The 23,017-nt window shown below is 40.0% G+C and overlaps 1 protein-coding gene across 1 annotated transcript; it reads right to left on the reverse strand.

Annotated features, from left to right (window-relative positions):
* Positions 1-612: 612 nt before the first annotated feature.
* On the reverse strand, positions 613-10,629 carry LOC139644199 (prothymosin alpha-A-like). The gene is made up of 5 exons (XM_071519605.1): positions 10,456-10,629; positions 6,625-6,693; positions 6,429-6,513; positions 4,591-4,670; positions 613-1,789 (listed from the first exon to the last, which is right to left on the reverse strand). The coding sequence occupies exons 1-5, from the start codon at positions 10,498-10,500 to the stop codon at positions 1,748-1,750; spliced, it is 321 nt and encodes a 106-aa protein (XP_071375706.1). The 5' UTR covers positions 10,501-10,629; the 3' UTR covers positions 613-1,747.
* Positions 10,630-23,017: the final 12,388 nt, after the last annotated feature.

The following is a 23,017-nucleotide window of genomic DNA, read 5'->3' on the forward strand; positions in this document are numbered from 1 at the left end:
CTTTGAGTATTTCCATTTGATGCTACTTTATACTTCCACTCCATTACATTTCAGAGGGAAATATTGTACTTTTTTACTAGTTACTTTGCAGATTTAGATTATTAATACAAATTATGAATCAACTAATAAATTATGATATATTTTTATAGGTTAAGCTACCCAGCAGTATATAAAGTAATTAAAATTAGCTCCACCTTTACCAGCTGCAACATTAAAGTGATGAACACATTAATGCATCAATAATTATAGTCCAATAACATGATATATATGATTCTGAAATGGGCCATTCTGCATAATGAGTACTTTTACTTTTGCTACTTTAAGTACATTGTGATGCCAATACTTTTGTACTTTGACTGAAGTAACATTTTGAATGCAGGACTTTTACTTACTGTGGTATTGCTACTTGTACTTAAGTCAAAGATCTGAATACTTCTTACACCACTGCTATTATACAAGATGTTGTGCAGCTTTTACCATCCATAATTAAGATGCTATCATTCATTTCTATTGTATTGCATCTTCAGCCTAAACACAGATGATGTAAAACCCAGGAGGAAATCTCTGGAGAAGGAAGGAGGTGAAGGGAGGTCAAAGAAGCATTTGTCAGAGGACAATTATTTCAGGTCAATTTATTCATCAGAATAATCTACCAGGTTTTCTCCATGTTAAGGCATGATGAGGCATTTACAATGAGCTTCTATGACAATCACTTCTTACGGGGGCTACATTCACACAGGAACAGGAGACATCTGACGGCCGATCCTCCGGCCGCATTTCCACAGGCGCCGCAGATCCGATCTGTATCCGTCTGATCCACATGGAATCCGGTTTCCTCCGTTTAATCGGGCCGTGGGGAAATCTGACTTTCCCTGTGGAAATGCAGCCGGTGTGACTTCGCGTCTGAAGATTTTTTTTTTTTTGCCTGTTTGAAAAGATCCGATCTCGCTCACGTTTAACAGATTGCTCTTCCTTTTCTTTTCCTGCAGGTAAACGCAGCCTCTGACAGATAGAAACTAATGCAGACAGAGTTAAGAACGAACAAAATCAAATTCCCGTTTATTGTTTAACAAAATATCACGGACATAAAACCATTAAAACCAGGCCATAACAGACGGACAGATACAGACGGACGGACAGCAGAACGCTACGGCCTTTTGACGTCTCATACAAACTACCACCGGATGATACAACTAATACACACTCAGCACTCTCAAAAAACGCTGAGTCACTTTAACACACCCGTGCGACTACAGGACGACACACACCTTGTTACTACTGACTCTAGAACTTAACGTGTTGTATTAAAAGTAAGCCAGGGTGTGTGTGTGTGTGTGTGTGTGTGTGTGTGTGTTAAGCAGACACGGGGGTGTGTTGGAGATGCTGCAGTGTTTTTAAGGTGTGTGTGGGGCTGGAATGCTCGGGCTGGATGCTTCTGGTTGTGTTCATACAGGGGTTTTTTTTTTTTTTTTGGACGGGAGATAAGATTGATGAATATGATGGATCTAAAAGTCTTCAAAGCACCACTTGATAACCGGAGAGATCACTGTCGCAAAATGGCCGACCTCCTAACAATATTTACAAAAATATAAAATGTAAATAAAAATACAAACAAATTCTCCTTATTTTTAAAAGTATTCTTGTTAAGAAGGGAGGACTCTGGAGTCTTGAAGGTTTGCTAGAAAACTGGCTGTCTTGTTGGATGGTGTAGTTGTCCTCCAGGCAGAGGGGGGGCGCTGCGGAGTCTCTAGTCGTCGTCCGTTTTCTGCTTCTTGGTTCCAACATCATCCTGGAAATAAAGGGATAGAACGTGGTGAGTTCGGTCGGCTTGTGCAGTGGCAATATGTTCCAGTACATCCTTCCAGCGGGCACGCAGACACACAGGTAGGGGGGTTTCTATGATTGACCTCAAAAATTATGATTTTTTGGGCAATGTTTTGAACTTTCTGTCTTGCGAGGCAGTGGGAATTAGGGGATGTTTGGCCATCAGTATCTTGCTTATAGTGTGAGAAACCATTTTGACCAGATGAAGCATATGAAGAATTAAGATGAAGCAAATGAATTGAAAAATCTGCCCTTATTATTTGTGGAATTCCTCCTGTATTGCCCCTGGTGATTCATTTTGAAACTCTTGTTCATAATTCTAAGCCAGTGATTCTCAGCCTTTTTCATATCAAGGACCCCTAATTTGGTTCACATGAGGGACATGGACCCCCATTTGATGAGATTTTGTCTCTCAAACCCAAATCTGAGAATATTTTTACTGTTAGATATGATTTTGTCCAGAATTCCATGTCTATCTGTATTGTATGTAGAGAGATAACAGAGAAACTATGATCAGAACAGTCATTCTTCTACATTCTCTAATTGTGTTAACTTGTGTTAACCCCCTGGAACCCCCTCAAGGACCTCTGGTGGTCCCCGGACCCCACGTTGAGAACCACTGTTCTAAGCAACCTCAAGAGTAACCTACTTCTCTTATGGCTTATTTTACACATATATATATTATTTACACAGTATATGGCTTAACCAGCTACTGTAAACTCTTCTTAATACGCAATTTTCATGGATTTTCTTTTCCTCATTATCTTCTTCCTCCTTCCACCTTCCTTTTTCCTTTTTTTCTCCACCCTTTTTTCTTACCAACTAAACAGCTAAGCCGTTGCCGCTGCTAGCAGCTAATCAGCGGGCGCATATGGCTTTATTTACAAAGTTGTTAAAGTCTCTGTCACCCTCTCATGGTCAGAAAATGAGTAAAGTGAGTCACCCTGCCTTAAAGATCTGCCAAGACTAAAAGAATTTCATCAGTATGGCTTTCAGTGGAGAGTTTTAGTGTCCCATGATGGTCTAAATGCTGTTTCATTGCCATTCTGAAGAGGTTCCAGGGGGTCCCCAGAAAATGGATGAATTGTTAAACTTAAATTATTTAATTTACAAGAAGTTAACACAGTTATATAATGTAGAAGAATGACCGTTTTGATCATAGTTTCACTGTTATCTCTCTACCTACAATACAGATAGTCATGGAATTCTGGACAAAATCATATCTAAGAATAAAAATAGTCTCAGATTTGGGTCCAAGAGACAAAATCTCATCAAATAAGGGTCCGTGGCTCTAATGTGGACTGAATTTGCGGTCCTTGGTATGAAAACGGTTGAGAATCACTGCCCTAATTAACCTGCCAGTGTGGTCAGACTGTCTCTATATGAAAAACTGTACTAGAACAGCTCCCTAAATCCTATGAAAATTCTGTTGAAAAAACTACAGGGAGAGTTTGGCTGAGATAAATTTTGTATTCTTGTCTCTGCCTCCAGGGAGCCTAGGGGTTATGTGGTCAGCTATCGCGGTTGAGAGCGGCAGCTAAAATAACGTCACTGCTGAAATGCAACAGAGGGAGGCTGAGGATTAGCTGGGACGATGCAGACTGAGTCAACAGTGGGGGGGGGAGTACCTGCTTGTGCTCCGGTGGCCCACCAATGTCAACAGGCTACGCTGCAGTGAGTTTCACTGGGGACAGTTCTGGTTGGATTCGACAAGGGAGTGCATGACATGGGGGTGCTTCAGACTTTCTTCAGGATCCCAAAGATAAACCGAAAGAAACAACCAATGCTCACAGGAACAAGAGGGCCGGTGACTACTGAGTAAGTATTTCTGTAACCTAACGCTAGGGCTGAAGAATTAATCGAAATTTTATCGAAATCGCAATATGGCCTACTGCAATTTTCAAATCGCAGGAGGCGCAATATTTGTTAAAGGTGAAATATATGTCAAAATACCATTTTAAATTAAATATTGTCCTGGCCTACACATCATATTCTACAGACTTAAGAAAACATCTTTGTTTGGTACAGATCCCCGCAAAAATCACACCATAATCATTTTAATATGTTTTTCAATGAAAATGAGAATAATGATGTAAAAATGATCATTCCCTCTAATATCGCAAATCATATCGCAATTGCAATATCAGTCAAAATAATCGCAATTAGATTACGCTATGTTTGTATATGGCCAGCAATGTAATATATCGTTTGCTGTGGTTATGATTGGATTGCTGAACAGTAGTTAGCAGAGCTCATACGGGGATGTTCATTGTTTCGTCGTTCAGTTGTGTAGTGTAGATCAGTGGTTCTCAGCATGGGGTCTGGGGACCACCAGGGGTCCTTGAGGGCATCCCAGGGGGTCCCCAGCAAATTGATGAATCGTTAAACTTCATTATTTCATTTACAAGAACAATTATAGAATGTAGGAGACTGACTATTTTGATCATAGTTTCACTGTTATCTCTCTACCTACAATACAGATAGTCATGGAGTCCTGGACAAAATCATATCTAACAATAAAAATATTCTCAGATTTGGGTCCGGGGGACAAAATCGCATCAAATGGGGGTCTGTGGCTCTAATGTGGACTAAATTAGGGGTCCTTGATATGAAAAAGGTTGAGAACCACTGTGGTAGATGAGACATTTAAACAGAGCTACTGTCACTTTCAGACAGCAGGTGAGTGTGCTTTCTTTGTTTCCTGAACCATACTCGGGGTGGTCAGAACTAACGGCTCCGTCCCACCGCCGCTCAGCTCGTCCTCACCTCATCGTCATCATCGTCCTCAGCTGCTCTCTTCCCCGTCAGCCCGTCAAGGTCATCTTCCTCATCGTCCTCTTCATCACCTGAATACACACAGATAATCACAATCTGTCACAGGGCTCTCTATACGTGGACTGTCGTTGTTGTTTTTGGAGCATCCTGTTTCAGCAGGTTAAATGTAGATTTTCATGATATTCTTTCTGTATTCTTTCACAAACACGTCCACAAAAGATTCAGGAGCTGAACTTCCAGCTTTACCCACCTTGGGGATCTGATGGCATCACAGGCATTCAGCCCTCTCCCTGAGCTCTCAATATTGACAATTGGCAAATAATGATCCAGGACACAGAATTAAATAGTAGTCTCAACACATCTATAATTGTGTTACATGTATTTTTTTTAGACTAAGAGAGTGGTGGTGGCCACTAGAGGCAGATAGGCTAACCGTGAGTGAGTGAGTGAATGAATGAATGAATGAATATGTATGTGAGCAAGTTACTTTCTGGATCCATGAGGTGCTTCACATTTAAAATATGACAGTGTCCTACCAAAGTGAATTATTGAACACCTTCTTAAATGCCAGTTAGAATCAAAGTTCACAACAACTTTTTTATTTCTCTTCTTGTAATGCAGCAGCACTGATCGGTTTTCCTTCTGGTGTTTTATGGTCAGGGTCGCTCTGTTTGATCAACCCTTCATCTCACATCCACCGCCATCATTTTCTTAATTTAGTTTATCTGTTTTGTGCAAAAAAGAAATATTAACGTTAAAAGACGGCTATACTATGCGCGTCGAACCTCTTTAAAGGCTATTGAATTGAATTACATTGAAATTAACTAGATTGGATTTGGATGGAACTTGGATTGCATTGAGCTCAATGTAATCTATTGAAGGAAGTTGTGCAGATACACAGTCTGGCCACCGGGTGGCGGACCAGCTCTACTCTTGAGTCAACATATGAGGCTTTTCTCTCCCTCTGGAGCTATAACTTAACTAGGCTAGAGTTTGGAAAGAAAAGTAGCAGTTTTCTAAATGTATGCATGCATTGGTTGGTAAGTTAGCCTACTCGCAAAATATTGGCCTCTGCCTTTAAAAACCCATATCAGTCAAACCATTCTCTCTGTATCTCTCTCTCTCTGTCACACTGTCTCTCTCACTCTCAACAGAACAGTGTTGGTTGACCATTTTCTGAGTATCATGTCTCTCTCAGTGGTGGAAGAAGTACTCAGATTTTTTACTTAAGTAAAAGTAGAAATACCACAGTATAAAAATACTCTGTTACAATTAAAAGTCCTGCATTCAAAATGTTACTTAAGTAAAAGTACAAAAGCATTAGCATCAAAATGTACTTAAAGCAACAAAAGTAAAAGTACTCATTATGCAGAATGGCCCATTTCAGAATAATACAGTATATATTATATAATTGAATTATAATTATTTATGCATTAATGTGTAAGCATCACTTTAATGTTGCAGCTGGAAAAGATGGGGCTGATTTCCACTACTTTATATACTGCTGGGTAGCTTACAGTAATCTATAATAATACATCACAATTTATTAGTTGATTATATTTTGTATTAATAATCTGAATCTGCAAAGTAACTAGTAACTTAAGTTATCAAATAAAGGTAGTGGAGTAAAAAGTACAATATTTCCCTCTGAAATGTAGTGGAGTAGAAGTATAAAGTAGCATGAAATGGTAATACTCAAGTAAAGTAGAAGTACCTCAAAATTGTACTTAAGTACAGTATTCGAGTAAATGTACTTAGTTACTTTCCACCTCTGGTCTCTCTATTGTTTCCTCATCCCTTCTTCTCCGGGACAGAGTGAAGACACCTACCCTCTCCGTCGTCCTCTTCCTCCTCCTCCCCCACGTCCTCCTCCTCCTCCTCTACCTCGTTCTCCTGCTCCCCGTTCTCCTCCTCCTAGCGGGGACAAGACAGGACAGAGTTATGTTGGCCGTCAGCGGACGGAGAGGAGGACCCCGCCATGCTCTACAAAGCTGGAAGAAGAGGAAGGAGGGGAGCTGCTCTTACAGTCTTGCCGTTGGCCGCGGCATCTTTTCCGTTCTCTGTCTCCTCTGCCTGTTTCTTCTCCTTCAGCTCCTGAAACCACACACACACACACACACACACACACAAATTATTGCATTCACCAACCCATAGGATGTGGTGTTTGGCTGAATTAGGTTCACAATACCCCTAAGGAGTAAAGCTGAGAAACACTTTAATGACCAAACTTGTTTGACAGTATTTTTCAGATTCAACTTTCCCATGAGTTTCAAATTGACCTGAGCAGTTGCAAATAATCTGTGGTGTTCTTACATTGTGTTACCTGCAGAGGGCACTCAATGGCTTCCTGCGTCAGGAGGATACTTCACATAGTGTCAGGTAAGTTGTTCATCACAGGGAGGTAAGACTTTTAAATACTTTCCTGCCGCTGTCTGAACTTTGTATTGTCTGTGTAGACCTTTTTCTTTCCTAGCAGTTCCCTCTTACAAGCTCATTCTTAGGTCATCTGAGTACTGTCAGACCTTAACCTTTGACCTCATTATTGGTTGCCTGTATAACTTGGTGGTAGTATTAATAATGACCTCATCCCCCTGGCATCTAAGTAAGCTAAAACAAAACAATGAAAGGACTTCAAATGCTGTTCAGATGAATAAATGTGTTGGCACAACCAAAGAATACAGAATACATAAGACAGAGAACCTACATTTCACTGATTTACCAGCCACCGTTTTGGTGATGTGCTGCTGCAAAGTGAATCAGTGAAATGTAAGTTCTCTGCCTTACTCTTTATTCTCTGGCTGTGCCATCACATTTTTTCATCTGGACGGTAAATTTTTGGTCTAAGCGCCACTCCACACTGGAAACCCTCTTTTGAAGCGCACTTCTCCTACTTCCTAGAACAGTGATTCTCAACCTTTTTTCATATCAAGGACCCTAATTTAGTCCACATTAGAGCCACGGACCCCCATTTGATGAGATTTTGTCTCTCGAACTCAAATCTGAGAATATTTTTATTGTTGGATATGATTTTGTCCAGAATTCCATGACTATCTGTATTGTAGGTAGAGAGATAACAGAGAAACTATGATCAAAACAGTCATTCTTCTACATTCTCTAACTGTGTTAACTTCTTGTAAATGAAATGATGCTGAAGTTTAACAATTCGTCAGTTTGCTGGGGACCCCCTCAAGGACCCCTGGTGGTCCATGGACCCCATGTTGAGAACCACTGCCCTAGAATACTTGCAAATGCAATTTGGTCCAGGTCTGACTGGAAACCAGTGGGTGTGGTTTGGTTATTAGTTAACTACAACCCCCCTCCCACCCCACCCCTGTCAGCCACACCCACAGGCTTGAGAAAATTGAGCTTTCTGATTAATGAAAGAGTGCTACAGTAACTGCTTTCTACCATGGAAGTATTGCTTTCTACTGAAAGAAGCGGGAATGTATCAGAGGGCTGCCCTTCCCTCCTCCTCCCTTCCACTAACTTGTACTGCATGTTGCCTTTTATTGAAAGGTGGTGCTTTGATGCTCTGACCTCCTATTGGCCAGCTCTCTCTAAGTCCCTCCCACCTCCTGCCGCCTGTTTGCAACCCGATACTGTCTATCACTGCTGTAGTCCATTCAGAATGAAGCCTCATAGGGAAACTACAAGACACACCCCTAAAAAGACTACAAATCCCTGCGGAACCACGGCTGATTATTCTCTGGCACCTAATCAGAGCGGGTGCCAAGGTGAGGCTTCACTTTATCAGAGCAGGAAGGCGGCATACTACTAATAATGAAAATAAGAATACAGGTTGCCATTCTAAAATTAGTTTAACAAGCTAAATATAACACTGAGCACTATGCAATTGGATTTCAATTCAATATGCTAATTCAACAATACTAAGTGTCTAAATACACTATACTACGCAATGTTATTACACTACTATAATACGACAATAAAGTCTTCCATAGCGCAGCCTGCCTTGCTGCTTTCTTCCATGTCTTGTTGCTTATCTTAAGCGCTTCACCGTATAGCTCCTGTGCTGTATGTTAACCAAACACACACTACCTGGTACCTCAACACACACTCAAGAAAATCCATCCATCGATCGATCGATATCTGTCAAGTCTGCCTTTTCGTTTTGTTAAATGAGTTGTAGCCCTTTTGATTGGTCTGCCTGCATGCCTGTCACATTTGTGGGCAGCCAATGGCTGGCAGGGGCTGATCTTTCCTCCAGCCTATCAATCTATCAATCTGTGTTATTCTTCTGCATGACTGACTGCGCTGACATTCTAGATGCTCGGTGTTCAGGTAGACGGTGTTCTGTTTTACAAACCGATGGTCCCGCGAGACGAGCATGACCGTGCCCTCCTGCCTCCGCGCACCAGCTGGCTGCTCAAAATACCAGCCGACCGGAGGAGAGTACGGGCTCCGTTAAACCAGTACTGGCTCACGCTCACTTCATTCTACACCGTAATCCGCAGCCTCGTACTTAAGGTGACATACGTCCTCGAGCAACGAAACCAGGGGCTCGCGAAATCAACAATACTCGCCTTGGTCTCGCTCCACACCGGAACCAAGGGAGACGGTCCGCGCGGCGTGCGCGAGACCTTATCACCGGGGAATAATAAAAATGAATCACGAACGAGACTGGGAGGCGCGGGATTCTAAGGTATGATAATATAAACAATGATAATAACATCAATAATAATAAACAAAGGACCGCGCGTGCTCTCTGGTGAGTTAGTAAGCTGCAGCTCTGTGGCGACTGGCGAGAGTCAGGAGTTCGAGACGAACGAACTGAGCTCGGTTATTGTTCTGTCACGTCACCGATTGGAGTTTACCGACTGAGGAGGCTAAGCTGGATAATGTAGTTATTATCCTAATACAGTATATGTTGCGAGCCCACGTTGGTTCAGTGTGGTCCTAGCCCCAATACACCAAACTCCTTCCAGAAATCTGACAATTTAATGTGGTCTTGCATGTCGACAGAAGTATACACCTCATAAAACATGACAAACCAATTCTGAACCGTTAGGAGACAATATTCAATTCGTACACATAATTCATACATTTAATCAAGCAAGCAATACTTGTTTCAATAAAATTTACTATTTGCGTTTTACTGTATTCTTGTTATCCCCACAGTCATCTTCCACCAAAATACTCCGCGATGTGCGAAATACAATAAAAGTTGGGATTTTATTCAGATAAAGTACTGCTTAGTGGATTATACAAGCGCCGAATTTAAGAGTAGCCCCTAGCGATTCTGAAAAGGTTAATAGCCATAATTTATTCGGAATGCACCTTTGCCGATGAGCAAGGCAACATTAAATTGTCAGATTTTTCACTGAAGTTGGCGCACCGTTCTCTCATGCGAGAGAATGGCACGTATCGGGCTAAGTCCGGTCTACTGAGAAAGAAACCTGGAGACTAGAGCCCATTTGTCTAGTTTTTTGGATTAACATTGAGCTATATTCTATTCTAGTCTGGTTTTGTAGGGCTAAACAGAGAGGCGGTGGGCTACAAAGCCACCGGGAAGCTGTCGGCTTGTCTTTACCTATCCCGGTCACCGACAAGAGCAGCAGAAGCAACCCGTCTCCGCTGTATCCATTCACACAGCTGCTTTACCTCGGCGCTTCAATGGACTAACAGTACAGCACGTATTAACACAATACTGTAGTTTAATAAGCCTGTGAAGCGGCATAAGATATGGAATCACGTTGGATAAAGAGACAGTCTGTCGTTCCATCCTTCCTTTATATTGACACTGTGTACTATAATAGGCTAGTTAGTAATATAGTTATAAATGGAGCCAGTAGCTACAAAAAGCGTTCTGTCCTTTCTCTGTCCATCCCTCTTCCTTACCTTGGCACTCAGTTCTCCGCTGCTTTCCACTTTACTATCCGCCATGTTAGATATCCTCAGGAGAAACAAACTAATGTCCAGTCAGAAATATCCTAAAATAAAAGGACGTTGGTCTTTACTCCGTTTAGTGAAAGAGGAGAAAAAGTCGTTGTGTCGCCAGCGGCGTGTCTACCAGCCGGGGCTCCCGCGTTTATAGACTAGTGGGCGGGGATATGTGTCTGGAAAGACACGGTGATTGGTCGGTTATCTCCGAAAATATTCAGCACGCGATTGGCCAGCGCGGAACAATAGACAACCCTCCCTTCTGTGTGCGCGCGCGTGTGTGTGTGTGTGTGTCTGTGTGTGTGTGTGTGCGCGCGCGCGCGCTACCTCAATGTGGAGCACGGTCATAAATAATGTTTGTCCACCGACAAGTTTTTAATCTCGCACTGTCTGTCACTCTCCCTCTTTCTCTCTCACACGCACGGATGCATGCGCGCGTACACACACACTCATTTCCTCGCTCACTTGTGCACACGCCCTCTCATTCTCTCACTCTCTCTCACACACACACACATTTGCTCGCTCACCCACTTACAAGCTCTTTTGCTCTCTCTCACACACAATCACACACACACACGTATAGTTTTAATCCCCTCTCTAATAGGTTGTGTAGTAGTTGCTTAGCGCTGTAACTTCACCATTCTCATCCTCATCATGCTCCTTATTATCATCATCATCTTTAGATTGCTGTTGGACTGACCCACTTTACACTGTTAAACCTGCAATAAGCGATATCCGACCTTATAACAATTACAATCCTGAACTAATGTGTGCTATGTGGAGATTTCATTGAGACATAATCATATAAACCAATATCCAGCCAGCTGTGTTGCTGTTTTCACCTCTTGTCTTTAGTTTGTTGTCAAATTCCGCTCCTCCCGGCCCATTCAGTAGCTTTTCATTTTTTTTAAAAAACTAGCTTGGCCCCTCCCTCGTTGTTTAAAAGTGGCCCTCAGCCCCTCCCATTCCTGAAAAAAGTTCTTGGAATGGCGAAGTTGAAGAAGTGAGCGAGTAAACTTGTTAAACTAGTAAACTTGCTGCCTACTTCTTCACTTGCCATTGTGGGACATGTAACCTTCAGTCTGGCAGAGCGAGACTTGTAACCTGCACCACTTCTCTGTTAGTACGTTTAGTTTAGCTGTCAGCCTTTATGCACAGTCCTTTTGCTAGGTTTGTCCTTAGGGGACTCTCTAGTCCGGTAGTTTTGCTGTGCTTTATTTACAAATGTGTTACGGTTTCTGTCGCCCTCTAGTGGTCAGAAAATCGCTTATTGCAGCTTTAATGTTCTTAGCCCCGCGACAGCAGGGGTCTGTGGATGGCATTGTCAGTCAGTCACTCTGTTAACCACTTTCACCACTGGGTCACAGGGAGTTGACTGCAGACTCTGATGTGGGATTCCCGTGTTCGATTCCCGGCAACTAGACACTCCACAAAATTCAACGTTCAGGGGCTGTTAGACTCTTAGTCTTCTTTGGTCAAATTAAGTAATTCAATTCTATAATTTAGGATACATTATTATCCTTACTGCTTTTTATGAACTTATGATTTTATTATTGCACCTATTAGTATCCGTTTGCTTATAAAATATTTTCTTTATTACTCTTATCTTGATTACACTATTATGATTATCTCAACATTATTATTATTGTTGTTGTTATATCATTACTGTTATATTATTATTGTTGTTGTGGTTATTGGCTTAATAAATTACTTCAATACAAAAAATAGAATTTAAATGTAATCAAAAAGTAATATGAAAAAAATGTTTTTTTAAATGTGCTGTAACTGTCTCTGCTACTACTACTGCAACTACTGCTACTCCAAGTAGACTACTACTGCAAATGCTAGTGCTACTACAACTGTTGCTGCATCTACTTCTGCTACTGCAACTGCAACTCTTGCTGCTTCTATTTCTGCAACTGCTACTGCAACTTCTAATGCTAATGCAACCACTGCAACTGCTACTGCAACTTCTACTACTACTGTAACTACTAGCCACTGCAAGTGCTACTGCTACTACTCCTGCAACTATTAGGCTACTAACTGCTACTGCAACTACTGCTGCAGCTACTACTGCTACAGCAACCACTACTGCAACTACTAATGCTAATACAACCACTGCAACTAGCCTACTACTGCTACTGTAACTTCTACTGCAACAACTACTGCTACTGTAACTACTGCTGCAGCTGAAACTACTGCTACACTACTGCAATTACTACTGCGACTATTACTGGAACTGCTACTGCAACGCTTGCTGCATCTATTTGTGCAACTATTACTGCAACCACAACTACTACTACTGCAACTATTACTGCAACCACAACTGCTACTACTACTGCAACTATTACTGCAACCACAACTGCTACTACTACTGCAACTATTACTGCAACCACAACTGCTACTACTACTGCAACTATTAGGCTACTGCAACCGCTACTACTACTACTAGGTCTACTACGAACTACTGCTACTACTAGCCTAATACTACAGTTGCTAACTACTATTACTATTAGTGCAATTGCTACTACTACAAGTAGTAGGTCACTACTACAACTACTAGCCTACCACTACTACTACCACTATTACTATTACTACTGCTGCTACTACTACTACTGCAACCATTGTTAGTAGGCCACTACTCATAGATATATTAGGTTATTACATCTATGGTACTACTAGCCTACTTTAACTATTTAATGTGAACTAGGTTACTAGTTTAGTTTTACTGCCACCACTGCTACTACCACTACCACTACTACTAGTAGGCTATATGTCTGCCGCTACTAGTCCAGTTGTTTACAGCTAGCCCAGGAAATGTACCTTTTTTTTTAGATATCTCATTATTTTGTTACTTCTACACATTATTACCCTAATTGGTGTCATTATTATTTATTATTACCCTCATTATTATGTGATTCTTTCTCGCTACTTTTATTTTTCATCTGACAGCAGGTTGTTTCGGTGAAGGTCAGAGAGCAAGACAAACACAGTGACAGGGGGAGGGAGGGAGGGAGAGAGAGAGAGAGAGAGAGAGCGAGCGAGCGAGCGAGCGAGCGAGAGAGAGAGAGAATGGGAGGGGAGAAGGATGGGAGGGACCGAGAGAGGGAAGAGAATGAAAGAGACTAGAGGAAATTTCCGGTATATGCAGACATTTATAAATCATATAGTGCTTTAATGTAATATAGCTCTCACGGACAAATACTCAGACTATCAGAATCACAAACCACTTAGGTCAGTCAGCTATCATTTATTTATTTGTATTTAATTTATTTATTTATATTAAAAGTTTCAATTGAAATGGAAGCCTTCAGAAGGCTACAGAAGAAAAAAAGAAAAAGAAAAAAACAACAATCGGAAACGCCATTGCAAGAAAGAAAATAGCAAATAGGAAAAAAAGAAAATAGAAAACAAAGGCAGATCATGCAGAATTATAAAGCTTATTTTAATGGTTTACAGTAGACAGCCTTTATTTCACCGTTATGTGATTTGAAGGAGTGCAGGACCGGGGTACAGCTGTCCTTCCCTCACCAACATGGTGGCCCGTGCAGTCCGTATGGCGTCGTGATTGTTAAAGCTTTCAGCTGATTGGTCGGTGAACTGGAGCGAACATAAAGCTGACGCTTTGCGCCTGATGATTGGCTGATCTAGCTGTCAATCAGCCAGCCCAGACTCGGGGGACGTGGCTGCAGCTAAAAGCAGGACCGGCATTGAAATCGGACTTGACTGGCTGCATGGCTGGTTCAAACCTGCAGGGCTGAAATCGTGCTTCTATCCGGGTTTAGTTTTATTTTACATAACAACAACAACGATAATGATGATGATGATGATGATGATGATGATGATGATGATAATAATAATACATTTTCTTCTGTCCCAGTTTTGTTATATTTTCCACAAACTGTTTTCCAGTACGATGTTTTACACCATGTACAGGAGTGTCAATTCATGAAATAATAACAATAATAAATAGCAATAAGAATAAGATCAAACTAACTTTGGAGATATTTTGACTTATCCCATTTGGACTCATTGCAAGACGCTAGCAATGGAAGCTCATCGTTTCAATATTCTCTGCGGGTCAAAGTACTACAGGTATGTCAGACACATATAGCCTACATATAGGTCCAAAATCGCTGATACTTGAAGCAATTCATTTGCTAGCCAGAAGTCCTTTAGTTATCCATACATTGGACTATATATACATTTTTTTTTTTTTTTTAATAGTAGTTGTATCAGAAGTTGTAAAGGTAGTAGTAGTAGTATCAGTGGTAGCAGTAATAGTAGTAGTATCAGTAGTAGTAGTAGTAGAAGTGTAGTATTATGTTTTGTTTAATTTGTTTGGCTTCAAAAGTGTTATGAGATTGTTGTTAGGTGATTACTACTGTTTGGTATGGTGTGTCTAGGTTATTGCTATGTGATTACTAGGTGATTACAAGGGTGTTACTGGGTAGGTGCTAGGTGCTCTGTAGTGGCTGCTAGGGTGTTTTGAGTTGGTTGCTAGGTGATTAGGAGTGGTTGTGAAGGTGTAACGGAGGTTGCTAGGTGATTACTAGTGGTTGCTAGGGTATTTCTAGGTGGTTGCTATGGTGTTACTAGGTGGTTGCTAGGTACTCACTAGTGGTTGCTACTGCGTGGGTCAGTGGTTAGGGTGGTGCTTGATGGCTGCTAATTACTACTAGTAGTAGTAGGCTAATAGTAGCAATAGAAGTAGTACTAGTAGAAGTAGTAGTACTAGCAGTAGTAGTAGTAGTAGTAGTAGTAGTAGTTGTACCAGTAGTAACATTAGTAGTAGTAGCAGTAGTAGTGTTAGTAATAGTAGTAATACTAGAAGTAGAAGTAGTATTAGTTGTAGTAGCAGTGGTAGATGTAGTAGTAGGCTAGTTATTGGGTATATTAGGTAACAACTTGCACCTTACAACCTAGTCTGATACCTGTTGAAAGGGAAGGCTACTCAGATAATCCTCAAGTTAATCCTCAGATCTCATTGTTTCATTTTTATATACCTGTAAATTATTTACTGTTTGTGCAATAACATTTTTGTGTGATGTTTATCACCCATCAACGACCTAGTAACACCCTAGCAACCTCTAGGAATTACCTATACCATCTAGTAACACCATAGCAACCTCTAGGAATCACCTAGTAACCACCTAGTGGTACCCTAGCATCCACTGTCAATCTTCTTGGAACCACTTAGTAACATTTTATGAACCACTGTATCTCACTTAGCAACCACAAGTAATCACTTAGCAATTATATAAGCTATTACACTTTCATTTCTAATTAATAAAAAAGTGTAACCTTCCCTTCCCTGGGATTTCGTCACACGCTGGTGCCGTCCCATCATTGCTGGGGGTTCTGGGAAATGCAGTGCCTGCTGCCTCTGGTCCTTCCTGCTGCAGCAGCTTCACCTGTGGGGCGAGGCCTGCTAGCTAAGCTCACACCTCGAATGAAGAGTGGTCTGCAGCATCCAGAGGGAATATCAACATGCTTGTTGCTTCACATATAGGCAAGGTACATGTACTATTTATTGTACTTATGTATTTATGTCACCTTTTTTTTTCTTTTTTTTTTTTAGAGTGTAGACCTATTGTACCCAAATAAAAGGCTTCTCAGCGGCTAACCTCATCTCCAACATTTATTTCAGTGACACTGGTTGATGTATCTTCTGTTTTGTTTACTGACACGGTGATAAATGACTATTCTAAGCAAAATCTTGGCATTTATATACATTTCTATGGCTCAAATACGCAACGGACCACTGTGTAGTCCGACAAAAATAGAAGCCATGCACATCTCCAAAGTGGGGGCCCCGATCCGGCTCCGTTTCAGATCCGGCAATGTGCGCAACCAGTGGAGCAGGCTGCTCTGAAGTGAATGTGTATCTGATCTGACCCTTCCAACACGAACAAACAGGAACAGAAACACAGTATAGCTGAGCTGTTAGCTAGCAGCCGGGCGTTGTACTGCAACTACTTTACCGGAAGCCAATTTACTGGGGGCTTAGGACTAAAACAAGACAATAAATGTTCTGAAAGACCACTTTTGAAATACCAAACCAATGGTTAAGGCTGTATCAAAATCTCCACTGCGATCTAAAAGAACTGAAAGTCTCATGCATCTGTTCTCAAAATAAAGTCATTTTTGACCTTCAAGCAAGCAGTCTCAGAACTATGAAGCCATCTAAAACCACTAAAATTAAAATTTGCAAAGATATTATGATAAGCTAGTTTATTGATGAAGTAGTATTCTGGACTCTGTTAAGGTGCAATAAGTAAGGTTTTTCCTGACCCATAGCACAAAATGACCATAATATATCTGCCGGGGGTTGATGGGGACCATCCCCAAACAGGCTAATAATTCAGGTGCCTGCCCATTTGTTAATGGAAATTCTTTAGTAGGAATAACCCCTTGAGATGTACCATCTCGTTTTCAAGGGGGTCCTCAGTGACAAAAATACAATATAAACACAATTAGACAAAACATTTAACAGAAACAAAAAATAACAACAAGATAATTAAACGATACAAAAATAAATAAATAAATAAATAAATATCAAATAATGAGACATACAAAATCAGGAGATCATACTCCAAGCAGAGCATGAAAGTGGATCATTCATTCATAGATTACAGAAAAGTATTAAAGTATTATTAATGTTTTGTTTGTATTGGTTTGGTTTGTAGAGGTTACTGTCATTACTTTCAAGGTTACTTTAAGGTGATTTATTCTAGTGAACAGATTGCATTAGCACTTTCTACAGCCATGATTCACCTTTATTTTTTAATTGTGTAAAAAATGTGTGTCTGGAAATGTTCAAGCAAAATAGTAATCCATACAGACAGGACAGCTGGTTAAAACAGTCTTGGCTATAGTCATTACAGCTGCTTTTGTAAAAAATGTCCTTTTCCAGACGTTGCTGTGGCTTCAACATGTTTCTGCATGTTACCAGAGCACAGACATCCTTTACATACACACCACATACAAACTGTGTGTCTCTCTGCCACTCTCTCTCACACTCACACACATAAAATCAGTGGTGGAAAGTAACTAAGTACATCTACTCAAGTACTGTACTTAAGTACAATTTTAAGATACTTGTACTTTACTTGAGTATTTCCATTTGATGCTACTTTATACTTCCACTCCACTACATTTCAGAGGGAAATATTGTACTTTCTACTCCACTACATTTATTTGACAGCTTTAGTTACTTTTCAGATGGAGATTTGACACAATGGATAATATAACAAGCTTTTAAAATACAACACATTGTTAAAGATGAAACCAGTGGTTTCCAACCTTGTTGGCTTTTGACGTCTTACAAAAAGCAGTGTGTAGTCGGGCCACATTTCCGATGTCTATGAGTTGTCTATGAGCTCCACCAAATAGTGATTTTTCCCTCTAAACCTCACATGGTTTCATTTCAATAAATGTTCAAATGATCCAATATTTCAGCAAAAATCAAAGATTAGAGAAAAAGTCCAAAAACTGAAAACAGATTTGTGTATCAAACTTTGTTTTTTCTTTCTTCTCCCATTAATCGTCTCACGACCCCTCAGATGTGACCTGGTGACCCTTTGGAGGGGCCCGACCCCTAGGTTGGGAACCACTGGACTAAACTAGTTAACTGTATATAAAGTAGTTCAAACTAGCTCCACCTCCAGCAGCTACAACAGTAACATGCTGCTTACACACTGATGCTTCAGTATTAATAATCTAATGATGTCATATATAATAAAATATCAGTCAGAGGGACCAAACCACTACTTTTACTTTAATACTTAAACTACATTTTGCTGCTAATACTTATGTACTTTTACTTAAGTAAAAGTACCAATACAGCAATGTAAAAATACTCCATTACAAGTAAAAGTCCTGCATGAAAAATCCTACTTAAGTAAAGGATCAGAGTACTTCTTCCACCACTGCATAAAATTAAAAGCACACATTAAGGTTCATAGACACATATATGCACACATATGCACTTGTACATACACACACACAAACACACAGAAAGAGACCGAACTGTACAGGCTGCTCTCGGTTCTATTAATTTTCCGGTCCTCCTGCTGACTTCTCCTCCTGAAGGCAAAAAAAAGACCAAAATCATAAAAAAGAATGAGTCAGTTTCCTCTCCTGGTAATGATCAAGAGACCGAACAGAGGTGATGTTTTTGTCACCTTTTTATTGGATGACATGAAAACTGGGAATACTTCCACCCAGAGAAAGTCAACTTTTCTAAATATTTCTCATCAAAACAGAGGGAATACTTCCATTGAAAGAGTCAGCTTTTCTACCATTTCTCATCAAAGTAGTGGGAATATTTCCACTGTTTCTGAGTGATATTCTGTCCACAGTTAATCTGGCTAAACAACTTTGGGGTTTGTTTATTTGTTTGTTTAAGGATCCCCATTAGCTGATGCCGTGGCAATCAGCTAATCTTCCTGGGGTCCACACCTGACATACTGTACATAACACATTACATGATAAACATTAAATTACATTAATATACACTAAATTACATCAGTATGCATTAATATAAAAAAATACAAAAATTCAAAGCCAGTCAACACTGAAACGTACATTTAGGTGGAATACTAATTAAAAATCAATATATAGATAATATAAAAAAAAAAAAAAAAAAATGAGAATAATACAACCCATATGAAGCAGAACACGAATATTGAAAACTGGTACAGAGTTATACCTCCTACTATTCAGTCTGTCATCTGCATGCCAATAAATGCCTCTTCATAATCTTTTTGAAGGATGGTTTATTTTTTATTAGGCGGATATTAACAGGTAAATTATTCCAGTGTGTTATGGCTCTGTAAATGACAGTTTTTTTCAACGAGTTAGTCCTTAGGCTGGGTACCACAATATGACCGTTACCGGCAAATCTGGTGTTGTGGTTATGTATGTTATTGCAGTAAACTATTATATACCAACTATACCAAACGTCTTACAGTAGATCCATTTTGTGCTGCGAAAGGCTGAGGTCTATCACTTCTATTGCACAAAAGGAAAATACTCTCCTCCTCTTATTCATTCATTCACAAATAGTGGGAGAAACCGGACCTGCCGCCCTCAAACCCAACAACAGCAACCCACAGTTACAGACCAATCAGGAAAAGGGCACACTACCCATGGTCCCTTGCTGTTAAAGCTGCACATCCTCATTTACCAACACAGTAAGTACATCATAATAATACTCATTAATAATAATAATGATAATAAAGGAAAGGATATTCCATACCGTTTTGATATCATTGGCTTCCAAAATGTAGTTACATGTTGTGGGTGGAGTCTGTTTTACAAAAATTTACATAACTCATGAACGCATTGTGCTATCTTAACCAAATTTCATACACCTGTGCAGGTATCTACTCTGAGCTCATGTGCAAATTTGGTGTCATTTCACCCAATAGGGGGCGCTACAGCAACCTTTTAAAATGTAAATGCCCATAACTCAGTAACTGTAAATTGTATCATTGCCTCCACCAAGGAGGTTATGTTTTCGGTGCCGTTTGTTTGTTTGTTTGTTTGTTTGTTTGTTTGTTTGTCTTTAAGCAGGATTACGGGAAAACTACTGGCCTGATTTTCATGAAACTTGGTGGAAGGGTGTAGCATGGGCCAAGGAAGAACCCATTAAATTTTGCGGATCCGCATCCGACTCACGAACAAGCAATAATAGCACGAACCTTGGTGGAGGTCTGCGCCCTCCGAGTGCCCTTCTAGTTATTATTATTATTACATTTATTCAGAGACCAAACATGCCACAGGGATCACACTTGCACATCAATCCACATGACATATTCACCCCAGATTTCATCAGGTGCTTGGACCCTGCCAATGTTATTGTTATTCTTATTATTAATTTTCTATCAGATGTCTAATCAGTGAAATCATTACAGAGTGGTGTGGGAGGATTTTACTCAACAGTCTGTAAAACCAATGAAACGTGCCTCACCCTGCCTTAAGGATCTTCTAATCCTAAAAAATGTCAAAATCCCATGTCAGTCAAATTGTTACATCATACTGCACATCAACACAGACCATTACCTACTACCAACAATAAACACACACACACACACACACCTCATTATCCTCCCTTTCCCACTACCAGTCTTTGTCCCTCTTTCTCTCTCTCCTATTTTTCAATCTCTCCCACCCCTCTCTCTCTCTCTCTCTGTATAGACAGCTATTGTTCTCAGTTAGTGCTGATTGGTTGGTTAGTGGGTAACAGTGGAAGCGGATTGGTTATTCGGCAACAGTGGTGTCATTGTTCCGCATATTCAGATGACAGTCCAGTTATCTTATAGAAGAGGAAGAGGTATGGATTCACACAACTGTCACTCCTCTCTTTCTTACACCTCTCTCTCTCTCTCTCTCTCCCTCCCTCTCGCTCTCTTTCTCTCTCTTTTCTCTCTCTCTCACTCTCTCTGTCTCTCTCTATATATATATGTTTCTCTCTCTGTTTCTCTGTCTCTATGTTTCTCTCTCTCTCTCTCTCGCTCTCTCTCTCTCTCTCTCTCTCTCTCTAGCTCCTAATAAAACAGGCTGTTACTGGCCTCTGGTGGAGAGTCCATGGAAACACACACACACACACACACACAAACACAACACACACACACCAGTTCCCACAGCTGATTTTCCTCTGAGTTGGAAATCCCCTGCTGCACACAAACCGGACACATTGGAACACATGTGAATACACTAAAACACACTGGAACACGTTAGAACACATTGGAACACATTGGAACACATTAGCACACATTGGAAAACAGAACACACTAGAACACATTGGGACACATTAGAACACATTGGAACACATTGGAACACACTAGAACACATTGGAACACATTGGAACACATTAGAACACATTGGAACACATTGGAACACATTGGGACACATTAGAACACATTGGAACACATTAGAACACATTGGAACACATTGGAAAACAGAACACACTAGAACACATTGGGACACATTAGAACACATTGGAACACATTAGAACACATTGGAACACATTAGCACACATTGGAACACATTAGCACACATTGGAAAACAGAACACACTAGAACACATTGGGACACATTAGAACACATTTGAACATGTTGGAACACATGAGAACACTCAAGAACACATTAGAATACACTAACTCCATTAGAACACATTGGAACTCATTAGAACACATGGAGTTGATATTATATTGGGCTTCTAGAACAGTTGTTGCAGTTTTTTTTACAATTGGTAAGAACACATTAGAACAGACTAGAACACATTAGGACACTTTGGAACACATTAGAACAACTAAGAACACAGCAGAACACTTTGGAACACATTAGCATACATTGGAAATCATTAGGACACATTAGAACAGTGGTTCTCAATGTGGGGTCTGGGAACCACCAGGGGTCCTTGAGAGGGTTCCAGGGGGTCCCAAGCAAATTGATGAATTGTTAAACTTCACCATTACTTCATTTACAAGAAGTTAACACAGTCAGAGAATGTAGAAGAATGACTGTTTTGATCATAGTTTCACTGTTATCTCTACAGATAGTCATGGAATTCTGGGCAATCATCATATCTAACAATAAAAAAATTCTCAGATTTGGGTCCGAGAGACAAAATCTCATCAAATGGGGGTCAGTGGCCCTAATGTGGACTAAATCAGGGGTCCTTGATATGAAAAATGTTCAGAATCACTGCATTAGAACAAATTAGAACAACTTTCCCATTGTTGGAGTTTATATTATACTGGGCTTCTAGAACAGTTTTTTACAATTGGTTGCAAGCATTTCTCTCAATACCATCACTTTTTCAAAGTTCTTCATACAACTCTCTGCACAACATGCAGCTTGGCATAACAATAATTTCACGACCAAAATGCACCAAAACTTCCAAAACACTGTATGCATGTCTCAAAATCAAATCATCATTCGAAACACCAGCACTAATTTTCTCAGTTCAACAAGAACTGTATATATACATGTCCAGGTTCCCAGCATGCATTGGGCAGGGAAACACCCTGGACACAAAAAATATCTGTAACGTAATAATCTGATTATATACCTAATGTGTAAAATGCAATGTAATAAACTCTGATTATATATCTTACAATATGTGAAATATGTAATAATCTGTGATTATATATCTAATAAAATGTATAAAATGCAACATGAAAATTCTGTGATTGTCTAATAATTTGTAATTTACTGTAATTACCTGTGATAATATATCTAATATGTGTGATGTGTAATCCAATAATCTGTGATTATATATCTGTGTAATGGTAATCTAATAATCTGATTATATATTTAGTATAATAGTAAAAATCTATGATTATATATCTTATAAAATGTGATTATATATCTTATAAACTGTATAATATATAATCTACTAATCTGTGATTATATATCTATAATGAATTGTCATCAGCTCTGATACAACAGTAATTAAGCGCTTATGCCTTATGAAGCCTTGTAATGCCTAATGATGTCTTATGATGCCT

The sequence above is a fragment of the Centroberyx affinis genome, unplaced genomic scaffold (genome assembly GCF_046629955.1).
Source record: "Centroberyx affinis isolate AG114_WGS23_722 - 3 ecotype Tasmania unplaced genomic scaffold, CSIRO-AGI_Caff_v1 ptg000716l_1, whole genome shotgun sequence".
Taxonomy (NCBI): Eukaryota; Metazoa; Chordata; class Actinopteri; order Beryciformes; family Berycidae; genus Centroberyx; species Centroberyx affinis.